Here is a 24,504-nt window from a genome sequence, read left to right on the forward strand (position 1 = left end):
AAAGCCTTCTGGAAATCCAAGTACACCACATCCACAGTATCCCCTTTATCCACATTGCTTGTTACTTCCTCAAACAACTCTAATAAATTAGTCAAACACGATTTCCCTTTCACAAAGCTGCCTGATTGCATTGAGATTTTCTAAGTGCCCTGCTATAACCTCCTTAATAATAGATTCTAGCATATTCCCTATGACAGATGTTTACTTAACTGGCCTGTAGTTTCCTGCTTTCTTTCTCGCTCTCTTGAATAGTGGAGTTACATTTGCTATTTTCCAATCTGATGGGACCCTTCCAGAATCTAGGGAATTTTGGAAAATTAATACCAATGCATCTACTATCTCTGCAGCCACTTCTTTTAAGAACCTGAAGGCACTGAAGAAAGGCTAATCTGGCAGATGTCCCCTGCGGTGGCTTAGAAGAATCCAACAGAGTGAATGCCTTATGCTGTGGTAGACTTCACTGCTGTTTGAAGAGACTTTCCTGTTATAAATGTTTTCTGCCAATCATCCTTCAGTAAATGGCACAACTCTGTGACAGCCTCTCTTGTGAAGTGGAAACAGCGAAGATTGGCCTTCTTTGGCATGTCCAGGATGTATAAAGATGGGTCTTGGGATATTGATGGGCACAGGCAAATTGCCTTAGATGTCACTGCACCATCATTTGTTCACTCATCGTGAACTCCTCTTCCGCCTCCAAACCTTGAAGCATGTTCGAAATCCCTGAAGAATACCCATTGTTACCACTTTCTATGTTGTGATTAAAATGGAAGCAACAGTCAAGAAAAATGAAGGAAAATATTGGTAGGAAAAATCTAAAAATGTCAAATATGGCGCACGACTCAAAAAAAATTAATAATTCAAATAAAATGCACCAAAACCTAATTGTTAATGCGAAAAAATAAAACTTGTAACGACAACTAGAGAACAATAATATCCCTTTAAGAAGTACACTTGAGCAGGCCAGGTATCAGGATCACCAGTGCACCATTTTGAGCGGCCAAGGGACACGTTGGTAGTGGAGTCTTGCTCAAAGTTATAAAATTCTCTGAGGAACATAATTTAAATAAATATTCTTTGGAAATCAGACTCTTGCTTACCTGCATTGCAGCCTCCTTCAGGCCCGAAAACGCACATGTCTGAACGGGTGGTGATTAGTGGTTTGGGCTGCTACCACTGATGCTCTGTGTACTGGCAAAACATCATGGAATCATCACTATTGTGTCGTCTCCCTTGTGTGAGCGATTCTAGTGTCATTCACAGTACACATAGAAAGTTACAAAAACCTAAAGAACTGTGTCATTGACATTTACATATCTAGGTGTTAATTGGCATTCTAGAGTAGTCAGATACCTTGGGGGGAGGGATTTTAACTGCCGCACAATGGGCAGGAGTGGGTCGGGTGGGGTTAAATTGGCAAATATGCGAAACCCGACCCTGACCCGCCATGATCGTGCCTACTTCCGTTTTAACCTCGGCGGTAAATCTGGCCAGGTGCCGGGTGGGAAACGGAGTAAAAAAATGATAATGAGGTCCTGCCGACCTCTGCGTTCCAGGCATTTCCGGGTTCCCCCCTCCCCGCAAACACGGCCCCCCCGCTCCATCCCCACCTCCTCATAAATATCAGGGCTCCAGAGTCTCAAGTCAAAATTGCATCCCAGTCACTTTTTTTTGCTATTTGTTCACGAGATGTGGGTGGCACATCATTGCCCTTCCTTAGTTACTCTGGTCTCAAAGGTGAAAAAGCATGTGTTCTAATCCATTTCTTATTTGGTGCAGAATATGTTATTTTTGCTATTCTTTAAAGTGTAGCAGGTTAATTGGTAATACAGGCTTCATCATCAATTCAGAGAAATGTAACTTTTTCTTGAACAGGCTTTGCCAATACAAATGATGCTGTATCCAACACAACACAAAGCAGCTTGCACAATGCCGTACACATATACATGAACGGTTCGATGTCCCAAGTTGGTGGATCAGCAAATGACCCAATTTTTATACTTCATCACGCTTTTGTTGACAGGTGAGTGTAATTCATAGTAAATTTTCTCCATCTTCTCCCATTTCCTGGTTTTTCACTGGGTTGTTAATCTGCAGAAATCCCTCATATATACTATGTTGCCTGCTGAACATGTCGGTGTAGAAATTCGATTGTGTGCGCAGGAGCCGAGGTGCATACTGCACACGCCTATTGGTGTTGTCCAAGGCAGCATGTGATATTCGTGCTGCATGCTCATAATGAGTCAGGTGTGCTGCCAGTGCCACCCACACTATTCACTGGCTGCATGCCTGTTTGGAGGGGGCTTGAAAATCAGGTGTCTCTGACGCCACTTAAAGATAGCCAACACCTCTTAAAGGGGGGGTGAAGGAGAGTACACTCTGGCAGCAGACAACAGTGAAAGCTTCTGAAGAGAAAAATGGCTGCAAGTCCTGCTGCTTTGGTGGCTCTGGTCCAGACGGTGGACAAGAGGAGGGAGAACCTGTCCCCCCCCAGGGGCAAGAAAGCCCTTCAGGCAACAACTCTGCTGCCAATGGGAAGACATCGCAGTGGAGGCCAATGCCAGAAGCTTAGCTCCCAGGACATGGCTGCAATGTCAAAAGAAGTTCAATGACCTCACCAGATTTCTCAAGGTAACAATACTGCTCTCTTACTCTATGCTTACACCTCCAGCCTCATTACTCATAATATTCCCCTCCCCCACCTCCCTTCACTCTCCTACAATCACTGCACCACACTTCACTACACCTCCTTCTCGTCATACTCACACACTCACAACTATTGTAACCCTCACTTACCTACACCTCACATCTGACACACTGCATACCAGGTATTCCACCTTGATAGGTACATTCTCTAAACACCTAACAAGACTGTCACGAACACATTCTCTTCTTTATTGCTATAGAAGTTCACCCACAATTCCAGACAGCAGGCTATCAGTGGACGAGACCAAGCCTGCACATACTTTCCCCCCTCGAAGAAAGTATGCTGGTGATCATGGGCAGGGGCAGAGTCATGGCCATGGAGAGTGGCAACGCTGGAGGAGATGTCACACAGGATTTTTTTCATGCCTTACCCTCTTTTTCCCTTATTACTTCTGTCTCACCCTACACACTCTGCATTACAAACTGCAGATGCTTTCACCAGCCACTTCTCTCTGCTCTCCTTTCACATTACAACCTAACGTTTGTCCCTCTTCCCCACCACCCACTCCTCCAGTGCCCTTGTTAGTGCCTCACAGCCAGCTGTGCCAAACTGCTCCAGCCCACACTGAGATGCTGCAATCTGCAGCTGGGCCCTCAAGGTATCCTCAAGATATCTGAAGTGTCCTCAATGGAAGCTAAGCAGTCTTCCAACTCCCAAGCTGTAGTCACTGGGGAAACACTTCATAGGAGCACTAGGATAGATGAATGAGCACACAAGAGAGGCACTAAGGACTTACACAAGGGTGATTCATAATTATTTCTCTTAACTGTTGGATACAGATCGAAGTGATGAATTGATGAATGTGTATTTTGTTCTGGATTTGGTGTTGGTGTTTATATTTGTAGTGAAGTGAAGGCAAGACCTATAAGGCTGGACTGAGGAAGGTATTCGGATTGTGATAGTGAGGACGGTGGTAAGGATTGTTGGGAGGGATGGTTTAAGTGAAGCCCTCTTCAATGAGCTCTTCAATGCTCTTCAATGCTCTGGCAGCGAGGGACACTGGTGATTAATGCTTCTTATGCTCTGCATGTTCCTCCTCCTCCTACTCCTCTTGTACATCTTGCTGCCCAGGTGGTGGTGAGGGCTGGTCCCACATGATGACAAAGCTATGGAGCATGCAGTAGATGACCACAAATTATCATACCCGCTCAGAGGTGTACTACAAAGCTGCTCTGGAACAGTCCAGGCAGCGGAAGTGTTGCTTGAGCACACCAATTGTTCCTTCAATTACATTTCTGGTAGCGGCAGAAGGCCATCTCTGCAGCTGACAGGTGTCATAAGCCATGTCTGGAAGGGATAGCCCAATTGACAGCCAGTAACCTGACAACGTGACTAGAATAAAAATGGCACAGAGGACTGGAGCAGGATGAATGAGTCATGACTGCTGCCTAGAAACCCAGCACAGACCTGCACGATGCATTGCCTGTGGTTGCAAACCAGGTGTACATTGAGGGAGTGGGATCCCTTTTGATTGATAAAGATGCCAAGCTGGTTATGGAGAGCACGCAAGGCACTGTGGGTGTAGTCAACGGCACCTTGCACCCAGGGGAAGCCTGCCCAGTGGACGAAACCTAGTGCTCTCTCATCCTGCTTCGCTCTGTTCATGGGGGAAAGCCATTTGTCTGTTGCTTCTGATGCAGAGAGCCACGGTGACCTCCCTGATGCAGTGATGGATTGCAAACTGTGATATGTCATTGATGTCACCTGCTGCAGCTTGAAAGGAGCCCGTGGCATAAAAGTTAAGGGCCACTGTGATCTTGACAGCCACAGGAAGTGCTGTCCATACCCTGGTTTGAAGCTGGTGTTGTGGCTTCAGTGGGTGACATAGCTCGGTGACAGCCTCCTTTGTGAGGCGAAGGTACCTCAGACATTGCTCCTCAGAGGAGCTCCTGTAGGAGAAGTGCTTCCTGAAGACCAACTGATGGTATGGCCTCCTGCGCAGTGCCCCTCCCCCTCCTCCCTTTTGTCGCAGCAGCTCCTTCTCTCTGCTGTCTACCTTGCTGCTCCCCCTCGTCCTCCAGCCCTAAAGGCAGCCCTAACAGACCACCGATGACTGCATTTACACACTCATCTGATGAAGGAGAAAGCCTCCGAAAGCTTGTGATTTTCAAATAAAACTGTTGGACTATAACCTGGTGTTGTAAGATTCCTTACATTTGTACACCCCAGTCCATCTCCACATCATGCATTTAAACTGTTTAGAAGGTAGCCAAAAACAGTACAATACCAGCAAAATCTTCTTCTCAGCAGTCAGAATTAGGTTTCCAGAGTTACGTAACAGACCAAAAAACACCCAGAAGTTAATTAGCAGTTTCAAATGACAAACCAGTAACTAACCTGTAAGTACTGCATGATCACTTTAAATAGCACTGGTGAAGGGTCCTTCCTGCCTGTTAGCACCACGAGTTGCTGGGCGAGTTTATTACTTGGCAATTCAGGTGCTGGGAATACCAATATCAGAAAAGGGTCCTCCAACAAAAGGAGGGCCCTATTTTGAATATATTATTCAGTGTTTTCCATATTATGACATGTGCCTTGGACACCTACGGAACATCCTGATCCAATATGGCATGCGGCACAATTGCATTTATTTAGCACACTCACTTCTCTCAGCAGTGTCACAAAACGTTTCACATAAAATAAATCATTTTGAAGTTCAGCCACCGTTGCTATGTAGGAAAAGTAAGGAAGAGGCAATGGTCAAATAAAATGCTTGAAAATAAAGCTTCATTAAAACCATCCAAAAAAAATGGTCCTGAAAACTCGTGGATCTTTAATTGTGACGTAAACGCCAGGATCTGCCTGCTGGTGACTTCTAACGTGTCCACGCCAAAGTTGGGGAAGGAGTGGGGGGTCAGATAGGGGTAGAGGTCATGGATTTACATAAATCAGGTGGGTGCCCCGCCCCTAGGGGCACATCTCGAATGACTGCCATAGGGGAGAGGCCACAAAATGTGGTAGAGCGTGCCGGGACTGGGGGACGGAGTGCCAGGGTTCCCTGGAAATATCTCTACATTGTGCTCATCGGCCCTTAGTATAAGGGGGCTGAATAAAAGTTTAATATTTCAAAATCTCAAATAGTTCAAAAAGTTTACAATTTCAAAAAAACATCTCCAGCCCTGGGTGGGCCCAACATCTGCCATTCGGGAGAGTGGTACGCCTGCTTTCACTCAGTGTGCCAGTCCACCAATGTATGGTTAATCTGGGGTTGAGAAAACTCGAGGCCTGGGAGTCCCTTTCCTGGCCATGTCCTCCCTTATGCTGCTGACGTTTGGGGCAGGCATCGGCATCGTCTCTAACATGGCACCACAGAAACTACTAGAGAAGTTCAGGATCTAGTGTATCCAGGTCCCAGCCTCATTCACACCTCTTCCCTCACACTCCTGTCCAACGCACGACGAGATTGCACCAGAAGGGTCAATATGTTTTCACAGTACTAGAACTGCCTACTAATCTAGGCTGACTGCAGTACTGAGGGAATGCTGCACTGTCAGAGGTGTTGAATTTCAGATGAGTCTCCATCTGCCCTCTTAGATGGATGTAAAAGATCCCATGATAGTATTTGAAGAAGAGCAAGGGAGTTCTCCTGCTGTCCTGGCCAATATTTATCCCTCAACCAACATCACTAACACAGATTATCTAGTCATGTATCTCATTGTTGTTTGTGTGACCTTGCTGTGCACAAAAGTATTTAATTGGCTACAAAGCACTTTGGGACACCCTGAGATCATGAAAGGCTCTATATAAATGCAAGCCCTTTCCTTTCCTTTTCCTTTACAAACAGTACTGAATGAAGAAAAGAATGAAGAAATAACAATAGCAAAACAAATCTCTGGAGCATATAGCAACAGTCAAGGCTTCTGCGAATTACTGTAGGAAAAGTATCAACACTGCAGTTCACAATGAGTCCTTACATACACATAGTTGCCAACCATCTGTGCAAAATGTAGGTAGTACATAATTTTGGCCTTCTTTATGCTGCTTGCCTAAGATATCTAAAGATTGCAGGTTGATCCACATTTTAAATCGCCCTTAAGTTCCTCCATTATCTGTTGTGTTCTATCTCTTCAGCACATGTGCAAAAGAAATACAGAAATGGGGTAATTTCATCAGTCCTTGGGGACACACACACACACACACACACACATATAAATGAATGTTGAACAGGCTAGCAAGTATATTCCTGATCTGTATGTGCCATCCCAGGATACAGCTTCTGCTGGGTAATATTGACATTTCTTTATGTACAATTATACACAAAAAAAACATTTTCTAACAGCAAACTGATATTTACGTTGATTGGATTCTTGGCTGGCTTTCATTTATTAACCCATATTTCTCCAAGTGCCGATTAATTTTGTCCTAGATTAACATCTCTAAAAGTTTCCCCACCACTGACATTAGGCTGACTGGCCTACAGTTGTCAGGTTTATCCCTCTCCCCTTTTTTGAACAGGGGTGTAACATTTGCAATCCTCCAGTCCTCTGGCACCACTCCCATAAATTAAATGAACTAAAGGTTCAAATTCAAATTGGAGGGTATGACATGATAGCTATCACTGAGATATGGCTGCAGGATGGTCAGGATTGGGAACTAAATATACCGGGTTATAAGGTCTACAGGAGAGATAGGGAAAATGGAAGAGGGGGAGGAGTAGCCTTAATGATTAGAGATGAAATCACTTCAATGATAAAGGAGGATATAACGAGAGGTAAGCAGCCAACAGAGACCTTATGGGTTGAATTGAGAAATAGGAAAGGATCTAAGACTATAGTGAGAGTTGTGTAGAGGACCCCTGGCAGCAGCTCTGAAGTGCTAGATTGCATAAATGCAGAGATTAGACAAGTGTGTAAGAAAGGCATAGTGGTCTTAATGGGGGACTTTAACCTTCACATAGATTGGGAAAAGCAGACTAGCAACTGTCAGAAAGGTAGTGAATTTTTTGAGTGTGTCCGGGATAGTTTTCTACAGCAATATGTCCTAGAGGCAACAAGGGGGCAAGCCATACTAGATTTAGTCATGAGTAATGAACCAGATTTAGTTAACGGCTTAACTGTACGCGAACATCTATCCAATAGCGATCATAACATGATTGAGTTCAATGTAGTGTTTGAAAGGGAAAAAAGTGAATCCGCTGCTAAGATTCTAGACTTGGGTAAGGCTGACTTTAATGGGATGAGACGGAGACTGTCCACAGTAAACTGGGCAAATCTGTTAATGGGTAAAACGACTGATGATCAGTGGGAAATGTTTAAAGAGACATTTAACGTGATACAGAATCGGTTTATACCCCTGAGGGGCAAGAACTCTACTTGCCAAAAAAAAAGCCATGGACAACTAAAGAGGTAAGGGACAGTATAAGACAAAAGGAAAGGGCACACAAAAAGGCAAAAAATGGCACAGATCCTGGTGAATGGGAAAGATACAAAGATCAACAAAGGGTCACAAAACAGATAGTAAGGGCTACAAAAAGAGAGTATGAAAAGAAACTTGCAAGGGATATCAAAACCAATACAAAGAACTTTTATAGTTACATTAGGAAAAAGAGGGTGGTCAGGAGCAGTGTTGGCCCCTTAAAAACTGAAAGTGGAGATATTGTCATTGACAATGGGGAAATGGCAGACATGTTGAACAATTACTTTGCGTCAGTATTTACAGTAGAAAAAGAGGATAGCATGCCGGAAATCCCAAGAAAAATAATATTGAATCGGGGACAGGGACTCAATAAAATTAACAAAAGTAAAGCAACAGTAATGAAGAAAATAATGGCACTAAAGAGTGACAAATCCCCAGGACCAGATGGTTTCCATCCCAGGGTTTTAAAGGAAGTAGGTGAGCACATTGCAGATGCCCTAACTATAATCTTTCAAAGTTCTCTAGATTCAGGAACTGTCCCTCTAGATTAGAAAATTGCACATGTCACTCTGCTTTTTAAGAAAGGAGAGAGAGGGAAACCAGGGAATTATAGACCAGTTAGCCTAACATCTGTTGTGGGGAAATTGCTGGAGTCTATAATTAAGGATAGGGTGACTGAACACCTCAAGAATTTTCAGTTAATCAGGGAGAGCCAGCATGGATTTATGAAAGGTAGGTCGTGCCTGACAAACCTGATTGAATTTTTTGAAGAGGTGACTAAAGTAGTGGACAGGGGAATGTCAATGGATGTTATTTATATGGACTTCCAGAAGGCATTTGATAAGGTCCCACATAAGAGACTGTTAGCTAAGATAGAAGCCCATGGAATCGAGGGAAAAGTACGGACTTGGTTAGGAAGTTGGCTGAGCGAAAGGCGACAGAGAGTAGGGATAATGGGTAGATACTCACATTGGCAGGATGTGACTAGTGGAGTTCCGCAGGAATCTGTCTTGGGACCTCAATTATTCACAATATTTATTAACGACTTAGATGAAGACATAGAAAGTCTCATATCTAAGTTTGTCAATGACACGAAGATTGGTGGCATTGTAAGCAGTGTAGATGAAAACATAAAATTACAAAGCGATATTGATAGATTAGGTGAATGGGCAAAACTGTGGCAAATGGAATTCAATGTAGACAAATGTGAGGTCATCCGCCTTGGATCAAAAAAGGATAGAACAGGGTACTTTCTAAATGGTAAAAAGTTAAAAACAGTGGATGTCCAAAGGGACTTAGGGGTTCAGGTACATAGATCATTGAAATGTCATGAACAGGTGCAGAAAATAATCAATAAGGCTAATGGAATGCTGGCCTTTATATCTAGAGGACTGGAGTACAGGGGGCAGAAGTTATGCTGCAGCTATACAAAACCCTGGTTAGACCGTACCTGGAGTACTGTGAGCAGTTCTGGGCACTGCACCTTCGGAAGGACATATTGGCCTTGGAGGGGGTGCAGCGTAGGTTTACTAGAATGATACCCGGACTTCAAGGGTTAAGTTACGAGGAGAGATTACACAAGTTGGGGTTGTATTCTCTGGAGTTTTGAAGGTTAAGGGGTGATCTGATCGAAGTTTATAAGATATTACGGGGAACAGATAGAGTGGATAGAGAGAAACTATTTCCGCTGGTTGGGGATTTTAGGAGTAGGGGGCACAGTCTAAAAATTAGAGCCAGACCTTTCAGGAGCGAGATTAGAAAACATTTCTACACACAAAGGGTTGTAGAAGTTTGGAACTCTCTTCCGCAAACGGCAATTGATACTAGCTCAATTGCTAAATTTAAATCTGAGATAGATGGCTTTTTGGCAATCAAAGGTATTAAGGGATATGGGCCAAAGGCGGGTATATGGAGTTAGATCTCAGATCAGCCATGATCTTATCAAATGGTGCAGCAGGCACGAGGGGCTGAATGGCCTACTCCTGTTCCTATGTTCCTATATCTAAGGAGGATTGGAAAGATTGTTGCCAGAGCCACTTCCCTCAGTAACCCAGGATGCATCCCATCTGGACCAGGTGACTTTTCTACTTTGAGTACTGCCAACCTTTTAAGTACCTCCTCTTTATCTATTTTTATCCTATCCAATATCATTACTACCTCCTCCTTTACTGCTACAATGGCAGAATCCTCTTTAGTGAAGACTTATGGAAAGTATTCATTTAGTTCTTCTGCCTCCACAAGAAGATTTTCTTTTTGGTCCCTAATCGGTCCCACCCTTCCTTTGATTACTCTTTTACATGTTTATGTTTGCAGAAGACTTTTGGACTCCCTTTTATGTTATCTGCTAATGTATTCTAATAGTGGCGAATTTTAACCCCTCCCCCCCCCCCCCCGCAGGAGGGGCGGGGGGGGGATTAAAATTTTAAAAATCAGAAGCCTGACCCCAACCTGCCTCCACTTCCGGTTTTACTGGTGGCAGGTTGGGGGGTGGGTGACTAACATGCTCTCGAGAGGCGGGTCCGTAATTTAAATATTTTAATGAGGGTAGGTGCCTCAAATTTTAGCAGGCTTTTAGATTTAATGCCTGCAGGCCGGGTTTCCCAGGGCTGGGTAAATCCGACAGCTGGAGGGAGGCGAGAATGGCCGGATCAGCCTCCCTCTCCCCCGCAAGCCGATCTCTCCCAACAATCTCTCCCCCGGCCTTTCTGATCTCCCTCCCCAGCCTCCACACTCTCTCCCTCCCTCCTCTCTACTCCCCGGCTGCGCCTACCAGTGCAGGCCTTCCTGCACTCCAGCCAGCCTCTCAGTCTGGTTGGCTGCTAGCGGAAAAACAGAAAAAAAAATTTAGGTGATGTTCTGCAGGACTTCCGCATTACCTGCATTTCCGGATTTCTCGGCTGCTGCGACCCCCGCCCCCCCACTCCGTCCCCATCTCCCCGTAAATATCAGGGCCATACTCTCTCTTTGCCCCTCTTATTTCCTTTTTTCAGTTCTCCCCTGTACTTTCTGTATTCAGCTTGGTTCTCTACTGAATTATGAACCTGACATTTATCATAAGCCTCCTTTTTCTGTTTCATTTTAATCTCTATATCATTAGGCATCCAGGGAGCTCTAGCTTTAGATGCCCTTCCTTACTGCCACGTGGGAACCTGGTTGCCATTTGTAGATTCTGATGTAAGCTTGTAGGAAAGAACTTTAATTTACATAGCTCCCTTCATGTCCTCAGGATGTCCTGAAGTTTGATTGCCTTTTTCTGCAGTGCCTCCAATGCCTGGATATTCTTACCGTAGTGTGGCTATGACAACTGTATCAGCACTTCAAATGGGGCCGTACCAATGCCTCCTGGGCTTTGTATTCTATCCCTCTGGTTATACATCCCAAGATCTATTTAGCTCAAGTTTAGGGGGCAAAATTGGGCCATTTAACGCCCATTTTGCAGACACCTAAGTCCCGAAAATGGCGTCCGAGATGTGCGCACACACTTCCGACAGGAAGTGCTCAGGACGCCATCTTGCTAAAGGCGGTTGTGCACACGCACCTAACGACTGCCTGTAGAGTAGGGGGATGATGACGCGAATCAGTGTGCAATGCAACTGCTGCAACCACAACTGCAGCCTCAAAGCAGGGCAAGGACAGCATTGCCTGTGGCTGTCATGGCTCTTCATTTTTACGGCTCTAGCTTTTTTTGGGCTACTGCTGATGATATAAGCAACATCTCGCAGTTTGCAGTGCACTGCTGTATAAGGGAGGTCACCGAGGCTCGGTATGTAATGAGAAACACATTCATCTCATTCCCTCTTGCCAGAGACAAAGAGGAGGAACGAGCACGCAGTTTTGCTCATACTGCAGGATTCCCCATTGTGCAGGGTGCCATTGACTGCACGCATATTGCCATGCGTGCTGCACATCTGAACTCGGCCATGTTCGTGAACAGAAAGGGATTCCACTCCTTCAATGTGCAGCTGGTATGCGACCACACACAGCGCATCATGCAGATGAATGCCCGCTATCCTGGCAGCAGTCATGATTCCTTCATTCTGCAGCAGTCCTCTGTTTCACCTGTATTTCAAGCAGCACGGCAAGTAAAAGGCTGGCTACTGGGTGGTAAGAGTTATCCCCTTATGAAATGGCTCATGACTCCGGTCAGAAACCCCTGCACACGTGCACAGCAGGCCTACAATGAGAGCCATGCTGCCACACGGAACATCATAGAGCACACCATAGGTGTCCTCAAGCAACGCTTCCACTGCTTGGACCACTCTGGAGGAGCCCTGCTGTATTCAGCTGAGCAGGTATCACGATTTGTCACTGTGTGCTGCATGCTGCACAACCTCACCATTATGAGGGAACTGCCCTTGCCACCGCCTATCTGATGAGAACCTGAGCAAGAGGAAGAGGCGGAGGAGGAAGTGGTGGAGGAGGAGAACAAAGAGCAGCAGGAAGTGGAGGAAGAGGCGGGGAGGTTACAAGGTAGACAGGCCCTATTTGCCTGGGCTCTGCGTGATCAGATTACTAATGAGTGATACCGGTAACCTCAACTACACCTCCCCATTCACCAACAGTCCCACATTTCTTACCTTTCCTCTCTCACATGACCATCAAATCGTCCTCCTTATGATTACACATTGCCTCCTCCCTCAGTTCATCCCAAAAATAAAAACCACCACCAAATGCAAATTCAAATCCACATTTATAAATTAACACATGAAATTATGCAAACAAAATGAGACTATTCACCCTTGTGCACTCTCTTAGTGCCTGTATTTCGTGTGCCTTTACCTATCCAGTGCTCCTACAAGGTGTGACCCCAGTGGCTGGATCGTGGGTGGTGGAAGACTGCTGACCTTCAATCGAGGAGAGTACAGATGGCCTTGGAGAATGACCTCGAGCAGCTGTGGGCCAGGAGAGGGCCCGGCTTCAGACTGCACCATCTCGGCCTAGGCTGTAGCAGTCTGGCCTGGCTGGCTGACAGGCAACAACAGGGGCGCTGGCGGAGTGGCTGGGGTGGGAGCAGGAATGCTGTCATCCTGAGAGAGTACAGCAGGTTGGTCTTCCATGGCGCCACTGACACTCTCCCGGGGCAGCACCTCAGCTTTCCTGGTAATCTGTTGGAGAACAGATTGCTGGGCTGCTGTAATGCCCTGGATGCCCCTTTCAACAGTGGTACCCAGACCCATAATACCAGCAGTCTGAGCTTCCAAGACAGAAGTCTGAGCTCCAAATGCAGCAGTTGGACCTTGGATGGCAGATGTTTGTGCTGCAATGGAAGCTGTGACATCAGTCATCAGATGCTGCATCATGGTGGGTTCCACAGGTGTGCTGATGGAGGTGACCACCCGTTCCATGTGGGAAAGGATGGGCTCCAAGCTCTGCGCAAAGCCCTGTGCCAAGTTGGAGCTGGACTCCTCCAGGCTCCTTGACATTGTGCGCAGGCTTTCTGACAGGCTTCCCAGTGCACCAAGCATTTGGTGTGTACGCCCATCAGCCTTCTTCTGTAGCCTGGCCCATCGAAGTCATCATCTGACACCTCTGCAGCAGAACAGGTGTGTGACCTCGCCCTCCGGTCTGCTGGCACCTGTGGTATCCATTCCCCCCACCCTGGCTCCTGTGCACTTGTTCCCGGTGCCTCACCACGTGCAGATCCCTCCTCTATCTTAGCCTCTAAACTATGCGCATTGTCAGTCCCTGAGCTGCGAGTGTGAGATCGAATGACTGTGTCCCTTCATCATCACTGTCATCTTCCTCTGTCTCCTCTGACTGGGCAGGTTCCAGTTCTTGGGTAACTGAAATGACAAAGGGACACGGGTTGACTTGTGGTGAGGGGAGAGGAGAACGTAAGACGTGCGTGCTCACACCAACTGAAGCACATGAGTTAGAAAAGATTGTGGGATGATGTAGAAGTGGGAAGCGAGGAGGAGGATTCGGAATGCAGAGACCCTCATCATCGATCCCTCCAGCACTGCCAGTGGCCACGGCTGCAGTGATGGCACTTGTCCTCCTCCAGTTCTTTCTTGCTGCCTACTGTTATGCGCCACCTTCTCCTGCAAGAAAGAGGGAAGTGTGCCAGTGAGTGTCTTGCAATATGTTTGGGTGATGTGGCTGCCATGAGCCATGGTTGAATAGCTGCCAGCATGTGTGACCTGTGAGTGGTGGGTGTGCGGCTTGCAACAGTGGTAATAATTGAGGTTGAGATGAGGCATCTGATTTGAAGGGTTGAGTACTGATTGAAAGGATTTGTTGGTAGGTGGGTGATGGGGGTGTAGTGAATTGAGCAGTGGATGAGGCTAGTGGTGCAGTTGGTAGAAGCTTGAACTCACTCACTGACCTTGACAACTCGTGTTAAATCATTGAACTTCTTCCTACACTGCATCCATGTTCTTGGCGCTATGCTCCTGGCGTTTACCTCGTCTACTACTTCCTCCCACTACCTCTTCTGCATATGTCTGGAGGGCCTCTTGACCCCCTGTGGATACAGGATGCCCCTCCTGTCTACCTCTTGTACCAAGGCCTCCAGTGCATCATCCGATAACCTTGGTGCTGCTCTCTTGCAGGTGTAGCCATTCTTCCAACTATCAGAGCCCAGGAATCACTTCTTAAATGATTCCCACCACTTCCTGCAGCCACAGTGCACCTCCCCTTTAAGAGGTGAAGCTGTCTTTAAGAAGCACAAGCCACTCATGATATCAGAGCACCCTGCTGATGCATGCAGCCAATCAATAGTGCAAGTAGCGCTGGCTGCACACAGCAACCATTTAAAACAGCTGGCAGCACGAATGTTACATGCTGTTTGCATCGCAATGAACGGGCGCGGGTTTATTACATACTGTGATCCCAGCGCCCATTTTTGGGGGTTAACCAATTTAACCCCCTAACACACAGCAAGGTCCCACAAACAGCAATGAGATAAATGACCACATATTTACTTTTTGGTGGTGTTGGTTGAAGGATAAATGTTGGCCGTGACACCCAAGAGATCTCTACTTTTCTTTGAATAGTTCCATGGGATCTTGTACATCCACCTGTGCAGGCTGACATAGCCTCAGTGTAACATCTCATCTGAAAGGCAACACCTCCAACTCACACAGTGCCAACTAGATTATATACATAAGTCTTGGAATGGGGTTCAAATCCACCATCTTCTGACTCAGAGGCAAGCGTACTAACACTGAGCCTAGGCCGATGCATGCTGTATTCCTTTATTACATGCCAGGTGAATGCTACAAATAGACTCTCTTATATCAGGTAGTTACAAATCAGGTACACATTAATTATATTAAATGGCAGCAAAAAGATAGTGTTATTATGATAGGGTATGGTAGTGTAGTGGCTATATTACTGGACTTGTAATCCAGAGGCCTGGATTAATAATCCTGAGAACGTAAATTCAAAACACAAAACAGTTTGAGAATTTTAATTCAGTTTACAAATAAAATAAATAAAAAGCTGGTATCTGATTGTTGTGAAAATCCAACTGGTTCACTAATGTCCTTTCGGGAAGAAAACCTGTTGCCTTTATCCATTCTGGCCTATATGTGAATCCAATCCCACACCAATGTGGTTGACCCTTAACTGCCCATGAAGTGGCCTAACAAGCACTCAGCTCTATCAAAAAAATAACAAGATAATGGTCAAGAAGGCCCCCCACCATCTTCTCGGGGCAATTAGGAATGGGCAATAAAAGTCAGCCTTGCCAGTCATGTCCACCTCCCCAATAATGCATTAAAAAATATATTGTATCTCTCCAATCCTTTGCAGACTTAGTATCATATGTTCCATTAGGTAGTACCTAGTCAGACAGAGTATCGCACTTTTCCATTCACTCACTGACCAAGTGGCACATGTCGCATTCAATGGTACTGATAGCATTCAGCCTTGATGTCCTTTCTGCTACTTACAGACTACAATGCTCTCCATTCTATTAAAGGATTATTGCACTGGACTTGATTCTTAATGAAAGTGTCATTAATGTAAACATCTTTATTTTTGTTTGTTATGAAATTGTTTTAAAAGAAAGTGTAAAAAACGCAGCTTTAGGCAAATGGTCCTGTAGATTTCCACAGCTTTTTGCAAAATATTCTTGTGCATCTCTTGTGGTAGTGATGGTGACTAAAGTTCCATACTAATATTGTTAAAATATATAAGCTAGCTATGTTTACTGTGTTCTTGAGGTAAGTTCTAAAATTTCGATAAAAGCTATTGTCTGAGGATCATGCTTTTGAAGTTCTCCAACTTTCACTACCATTTTGGAAGCTTCAAATTTGTATTTATCTAAAATAGGAACCCCTGGGCCTTTCAGTAGCACAGCAATTGGAGCTCTGATACGTTGCAGCAAGTAATGGTAGGACATGGATTTGTAAGTTCATAAATAGGTTATGGTTGGCCAGTCACTTCCAGACATTCTTCTGCCCCTCTCCTCCCAATTATACAGCGACATTAGTTGAAATCTGAGAGGAGGCCTATAGTTTGTCACAGTGTATCCTGAATTCAAACATTTACCAGTCTTTGAGCTTTGGAGAAGCTTGATTTGATTGTTGAAATTGTTGCAAACATCCCCCTTTCTAAATTCAGATTCTTGTTGATTTACAAATCATCAATCAGCAATTTTCTATGAGCCCACTACAAAGCAGCTCAGTACTTTCAAAATTCGCATTAGTGCCAGGAAAGGAATGTTGCAATTAAAATATAATCAGTATTTTTGAGAGTTAGGAATAACAGATATATTCATGAAACAAAGGGATGGAACTTTGTTTCGGTCTGGTTTCGAGCCTGAACTAGGCGGTGCGTTGGGAGTGCGCGCCAGAAGCCAGAGGCCCGGGGCTCACCCAAAATTGGGCCTCGTGCCTCATCAGCATATTGCACCCAAAATTGGGCCTCGGGCCTCATCAGTATATTGCCAGCAAGCTGCAGACACCAATCAGGTGTCCAGAGGCAGCTCAGTAATTTCACAAGGATGAAGTTGGACCAGCCACCTCCCTGGCAGCGGCCCTCAGTTAGGTCCTGGGAGGAAGGGCCGGGCAATCGGGAGTGGAGGAGGAGGTAATCAGGAGGGAGGCCAAGCAGGGGCCGACAATAGTCTTCAGGACTTCAGCACTCCTGCTCCTCTCGGCTCCACATTTTTAAAAAACTTATCTTTTTGGGGGCGGCCTCCCGTGGTCCCTTTATGGACTGCTGGTTAGGCCACATTTAGACCTGGTTATCCTGAACTCAACAGGCCTGTTTTCAGGGCAGCCCAATTTCAGGAAAGAGGTCCCAAACAGGTGTTAGGCCCTCTATCTGCATATGCAAAGGCACGGACGCTGAATGCCTACACTGGAGCCTTTACCAATATAGTGGGCGGTGCACTTCCGGCGCAGAATGTGGGCACATGCTGCCCGCCATATTGGAACTTAGGCACCTGTTTCACACCTGTAAAATGGGCATGGAGTCAATGGATAATTAGGCTATAGTATTTAAGCATTCACTTTATAATGTACAGTACATATAAAAGAATGATCTATTTTATAAGAAATCAGTTTTACATTCAAGACATCCTCAGGGCCATGCATTAAAATGAAACTGGTATATGTTGGGGAGAGTAAGACGGAGTAAACTGAATATTGTGGTGGGTGAATTAAAAAAAATGATGAGGAGAGAAGGAAAGGTGCTATTTCCCATTATGCCCCACATTCTAAGGGGGGATCAGTGTCCCACATTAGAGTGTTGGGATGAGCCACTTGCAGATTTGAGCTCCCCAGAAGTGAACCCTGGATCTGGGCCAACAAAATCTTAGCACTAGGCATGGACAGGTACCCTTACTTTATTTGCCAGCTTACTATAGATGCTGCAGATGCCTTATTTCATTGTCAGTATAACTGGCCTGACTTTAATAAGTGTTAATACAAGTAATAACAGTAAGATTCCTGTCATTGTACACTATACTGCTCTTTTATCTTTGGATTTGGCTTCACAAAGATCTGCTCCTTTGAACTGGCATTTGACACATTGTTCACAGACCTGTTGAATGTCACTTGCTCTGTATTCATTTGTCACTGCTGCTCAGCTACAACTGTCAAAAAAAAGCAAATAACTAATGTCTTACCCAAGGTAGGGAAAGATTAAAGCTTAGTGAATCTGTAAATAAACTCTCCCGGGTTATTTGATTCCAAATTTAGTCAAACCACAGATTAATGGTTACAGAATATGGGGGGGAAAAAAATTGGATAGGGGCCGTTTTTGGGCATAGGTAGCGTGATGTGCTATTACCCCCGTGCCCAATGGTCCCTGCGCAGGCAGGACGCAAGTTTCGGCACACCTGAGGACTCACCTGCAATCAGCGTTCCATTTCCGGGCCTTGCACGTGGAATCAATGCAATGTGCACTTTCCACCACCAGGGGGAGTTCAATCTCTTAAAGGGAGGATGTTTCTTAGAAATGTCTTAAAGGTAGCTGGTACCTGTTATTTGCTGAAAATAACAAGTCTACTGTCTGCACGGAGTCTGAACGGAGATCAGACATCGCACAAGTAAAACACAGATGCAGGTCCCATCCCTATGTTTACACACTGATGAGTTATGTTAAAACATCGAATAAAGGTTGTGCATAACTAAATCCCACATCTTCCAATCTGCACGCCAGATCTCACCAATCTGCCGATCTGAGTTGGTACCAGGCCTGTGAGGGTGCATGCACCAAGGTTCTCTGCTGATGCACTAGAGGTCTTGGTGCAAGAGTTGGTCAGAAGGAGGGACATCCTATATCCACAGGGTGGGGGTGGGGGGAACAAGAGACCCTCCAGACATATACTCAAAAGACAGTGGGAGGCAGCGGGGGACGAAGTCAATGCCAGGGGCCCAGCATCATGAACATGGATGTTGTGCAGGAAGAAGTTCAATGCTTTGACATGAGTGGTCAAGGTGAGAGATCACCTGTCAAGTGGCGTCTCCTACCAACTACACCACTAGCCGCATCCACTGCTCCATGCACGACACCCCCCATCACCCACATACCAACAAACTCTTCCCATCAGTACTCAAATCTTCCAACCAGATGCTTCCTCTCACCCTTACATATTACCACTGTTTCAAGCCGCCCACCCACAACTCACAGGCCACACACACTGGCAGCTATTCAACCATGACAGGCACATTAATCAGATACACGTTCCGCCTGCTTGCAGAAGGTGGCGCTTATCAGGAGGAAGCAAGTGGCAGTGGTATGTAGCCCCTCAAGCCTGTTCCACCATTCAATGAGATCATAGTGGACCTGTGACCTAACTCCATATACCCGCCTTAGCCACATATGCCTTAATACCCTTGGTTCACAGAAATCTATCAATCTCAGATTTAACATTCACAAGTGAGCTAGCATCATTTGCTGTCTGCAGAAGAGCGTTCCAAACATCTCCCACCCTTTGCGTGTAGAAGCATTTCCTAACTTCACTCCTGTACGTCCTGAATCTAAATGTTACGCTATTTCCCCGCGTCCTAGTATTCAAGTCTAGGAGACCTCCAAAAACAGTTACAAATGTATCAGCAGCCAGAAGCAATAATCCAGCCACCAACCTGTAAATCTTGCATGGTCCCCTTAAATAGCGCTGGTGCGGGGTCCTCCAGGCATTCTAAGACATGTTCAGATGGTCGGGGTTAAGACTTTGCATTGAGTTGAGCGTTAAGTCCCAAAATGGTGTCTATCGCTTTAAATCAGCGTTGCACACTGATTGAAGCCATTTTCTCCCTACTTTACATGATTCCAGCGTTCGTTATCTGCGCCTACGCTAATTCCTATACCAAGATGGCGTCTGGCGCCATCTTGGATGTCGGAGAGGCCGTGTAGCGCCGAAACAACGGGCACTACATGGCCCAATTTAGCGCTCATAGTTCCTTAAATGGCAATACAACACCAAATGTGTTTATTTGTTTCACCTCAGACAGTAAGAACACTGGGATCGATACCCTGACAAGAATATTCATCAAGGGTACCAAACAAATCCTTAATCCTTCACCATAAGTCCTCATAAATGAACTACCTGGGGGTTTAACTATCCAGTTTATGTCTCAAAGTTAACGATGCCTGAACTTGGCTCACTGAACTATTTTACATCACCCAGTTCAGATTAAATTAACATTTACACTACCAACCTGCCATCAGGATCCATGTAAGGTACTGAGTGAATGAATTAAATCTTTGTTGTCAATTACCAAAGAAGATGTCAGACACAAAGGAATGAACTAACAATTGTTTATTAACTGTAGAATCATAATTAGCAGCCCTTAATCATAAACATTGGGATAGATTTTCACTTCCGGGTGACTAACCGGGGAGAGCACATTGGCCACCTGCCTGTTCCTGCTGGTGGGAGGCCCGAGCCTAATGTCCATGCCAATGGCAAGCTGCATGCCCCGAACCAGCATCCCGCTGCAGCTTGCCTGGTCCGGTCCAGCACAATATCGGGCGGCTCAGGCTCCTGGGAGGGAGGGTGATGGTGAACGTGGAGGGGAGCGAAACTGGTCTGGCAGTGACCCACGGCATTTTTGGGATATCAGGAGGAGGCTAGCTCCGCAAAAATATAAGTCAGAAACTTTACTGGCTTGTTTTTGAAGCAGTCATGAACGGTCATCCCTTTAAGAACCGCTGGTTAGGTTGCTCAATGCCAGGACACATGATGCACATTCCACCCACATGTTACTAAAAATTGCAAAGAGGTTCCTAACTGTGTCACAAGACCCCGATTTGCATAATCAAAGCCTACCACCTGAAGTAGGCGGGTGGTCTGGCCGCCATGGAGAAGCCCCTTTAAAAGCAGCAGCAGCCAGAGCATCAGCGTTAACGGGCGGTAAGTCTACCGATCGCATTTTGAGCCTTTACTGGCCCGTTAACGCCAATTTGGTCAAGTTAAAAACATCCTCATTGAGCATGCAAATAGTTAGTAAATAGGGTTGCTCATGGGTAGAAAAAAATGGAACTGCACAGCACATGTATATGGAAGATGGAAAAGGCGCATGATTAGACTGAATTTTTACATAAGAACAAAAATCAAAAATTTATATTTAAATGAGAAAGCACAGCAAAAGAACAGAAAAAGCAGGCAAGGAAAAGAATCACAGTGCGTTTCAAAATGCTGGAAAAGGGTCAATAATCAAAATTTTACTGCAGGCAGGCCCCCAATTCAACCCCGGAATTTAATATTATACCATCAGAGGTCACTTTCACCTTCAATGATTTCTAAATCCATCACTGCAAAAATTACACTTTTGTGTACTGCAGTTTTCACCTATAATACAACTGCTGGAAGGTTGGATACAGCTGCAGCTTATAGCATGACAAGGTCAATTCCTACCGCAATCCCATGTATCCTTTTATAATACCAAATGTCAGATCACTACGTTTCTTTATCATAGAAAAACAAAATGAATTCTGGAAAGTGATCGCAAAACACTAATAAAATCCTGAAATTCCATGCAATAAAAAATAATTTAACTTATTTAGTCACGTTGAGACAGTGGCCTTTAGTCAGGGCTATTTTTCAGTTGTATATTCTTTTTTAAATTGTCGACTTTTTGGGGGCTATGTCAGCTTTTTTGAAGTAGTCAGTTTTTCTGAGGTTGGCATGTATGCACACACTGGACTAGGTGAATGTCACAAGACCAAAATGGGAGTGCAATAGTATGAATTTCTTGAAGAGGCAGTGTTCAAATCATTAAAAGTAGCAACACAGGTTAATAAGGCCATAAAAAAGGCAAATCAAGCACTGGGGTTCATTTCTAGAGGGATAGAATTGAAATGCAGAGAAGTTATGTTAAACTTGTAAAAAACCTTGGTTAGACTACACTTGGAGTACTGTGCACAGTTCTGGGTCTCCATATTATAAAAAGATTATAGAGGCATTGGAGAAGGTGCAAAAAAGATTCACATGGATGATATCAGAACTGAGAGGATATACTTATCAGGAAAGGCTGAACAGGCTGGGGCTCTTTGCTCTAGAAAAGAGCAGGTTGAGAGGTGATAATGAAAGGGTTTGATAGGGTAGACAGAGAAAATGTTTCCACTTGTGGGGAGTACAAAACTAGAGGTCATAAATATAAGACAATCACTAATGAATTCAATAGGGAATTGAGGAGAAACTTCTTTACCCAAAGAGTAGTAGGAATGTGGAACGTGTTACCACAGGGAGTAGATGAGGCAAATAGCATAGATGCATTTAAAGGGAAGCTAGATAAGCACACGAGGGAGAAAGGAATAGAAGGGGTATCCTGATAGGGTTAGATGAAGTAGGGAGGGAGAAGGATCATGAGGAACATAAACGCCAGCATAGACCAGTTGGGCCAAATGGCCTGTTTCAGCACTGTAGACTCGATGAAGTGTTGCTAGGTTATTGTTCACATGGAATCATTTATATGTGATGGATGAACAAATGAGTCAGATTTCTATGATCAGGTGTGTTGACCCAGCTTAAGTTTTCCTTGGCCATCCTTCTGAAGTTTCTCTGCATATGTTTGTGAAATGAACCCCAATTTTAACAATACCCTTCAGTCATTCCGTAGGTAAAACATTTTCCTTCATTCACTAATGTTAGCGATGTAACAGAGGAACCCGCTTTATGCACATGCTGACCTACTGATACCCTTGAATAAATTAATCTGGATTTGAATTAAAAACCAAGCAATGCTGGAGCTGTTGCTGTGAATGAGTATGAACTACTACAGAAGGGAATAGCATAGGGAAAGGTGTAATCTAAAATTAAGAAACAATAGAGGTTCCATTAAACTACTGGGTGTATTCTATAGGCCACCAATTAGTGGGAAGGAGATAGAGGAACAAATTTATGGGAAATTACAGAGAGGTGCAAAAGCTATAGAGTAGTGATAACGGGGGACTTCAACTACCTAATATAGATTGGGATAGTAATGATATGAGGGGCAAAGAGGGGGAGGAGTTTTTGAAGTGTGTTCAGGAGAACTTTCTTGACCAGTACATTTCCAGCCCAATGAGGAAGGAGGCATTGCTGGACTTGGTTCTAGGGAACGAGGCGGGCCAAGTGGAGCAAGTGTCAGTGGGGGAACATTTAAGGAACAGCAATCATAGTATCATAAGGTTTAGAATAGCTATGGAAAAGGACATGGACTGCTCTAAAGTAAAAATACTCAATAAGAGGAGGGCCAATTTCAATGGGATGAGAACAGATCTGGCCCTGGTAAATTGGAATCAAAGATTGGCAACTGTAATTGAACAATGGGCGGCCTTTAAGGAGGAGATGGTTCAGGTACAGTCTAGGTACATTCCCACGCGGGAGAAAGATAGGGCAACTAAAGCCAGAGCTCCCCGGATGACAAAAGAGATAGAGAGTAAGATGAAGCAGAAAAAAGGGCCGTATGACAGATGTCAGGTTGATAGCACAAGTGAGAACCAGGCTGAAAAAAGAAAGTTCAGAGAAGTGAAAAAGGAAATAAGAGGGACAAAGAAAGAGTATGAGAATAGACTGGCAGCAAACATAAAAGGGAATCCAAAAGTCGTCTATAGGCATGTAAACAGTAAACGGGTAGTAAGAGGAGGGGTGGGGCCGATCAGGGACCAAAAAGGAGATCTACTCATGGAGGCAGAGGGCGTGGTCGAGGTACTAAATGAGTACTTTGCATCTGTCTTTACAAGAAAGAAAATGCTGCCAGAGTCTCAGTAAAGGAAGATATAGTTGTGATACTGGATGGGCTAAAACATGATAAAGAGGAGGTACTGGAAAGGCTGGCTGTACTTAAAGTAGATAAGTCACCCGGTCCGGATGGGATGCATCCTAGGTTGCTGAGGGAAGTAAGGGTGGAAATTGCGGAGGTACTGGCCATAATCTTCCAAACATCCGTAGATACGAGGGTGGTGCCAGAGGACTGGAGAATTGCAAATGTTATACCCTTGTTCAAAAAAGGGTGTAAAGATAAACCCAGCAACTACAGGCCAGTCAGTTTAAACTCGGTGGTGGGGAAACGTTTAGAAACGATAATATGGGACAGAATTAGATGTCACTTGGACAAGCGTGGATTGATTAGGGAAAGCCAGCATGGATTTGTTAAAGGCAAATCGTGTTTAACTAACTTGATAGAGTTTTTTGATGAGGCAACAGAGAAGGTAAATGAGGGCAGTGTGGTTGATGTGATGTATATGGACTTTCGAAAGGCGTTTGATAAAGTGCCACATAATAGGTTTGTCATCAAGATTGAAGCCCATGGAATAAAGGGGGCAATAGCAGCATGGATACAAAATTGGCTAAGTAACAGGAAGCAGAGAGTAGTGGTGAACGGTTGTTTTTCGGACTGGAGGGAGGTGTACAGTGGTGTTCCCCATGGGTCAGTACCTAGGACCACTGCTTTTCTTGATATATATTAATGACTTGGACTTGTGTGTACAGGGCACAATTTCTAAATTTGCAGATGATACAAAACTTGGAAGCGTAGTGAACAGTGAGGAGGATTGTGATAGAC

The 24,504-nt window shown here is 44.9% G+C and overlaps 1 protein-coding gene across 1 annotated transcript in view; it reads left to right on the forward strand.

The window, feature by feature from the left end:
• tyr (tyrosinase) overlaps positions 1 to 24,504 on the forward strand; it is a 69,169-nt gene that overhangs the window by 34,781 nt on the left and 9,884 nt on the right. Inside the window, exon 3 of the mRNA XM_067986697.1 lies at positions 1,873 to 2,020. Coding sequence (XP_067842798.1) covers positions 1,873 to 2,020 — 148 coding nt within the window. The remainder of the gene's footprint in view (positions 1 to 1,872; positions 2,021 to 24,504) is intronic.

This window comes from Heptranchias perlo, chromosome 6 (genome assembly GCF_035084215.1).
Source record: "Heptranchias perlo isolate sHepPer1 chromosome 6, sHepPer1.hap1, whole genome shotgun sequence".
Lineage (NCBI taxonomy): Eukaryota > Metazoa > Chordata > Chondrichthyes > Hexanchiformes > Hexanchidae > Heptranchias > Heptranchias perlo.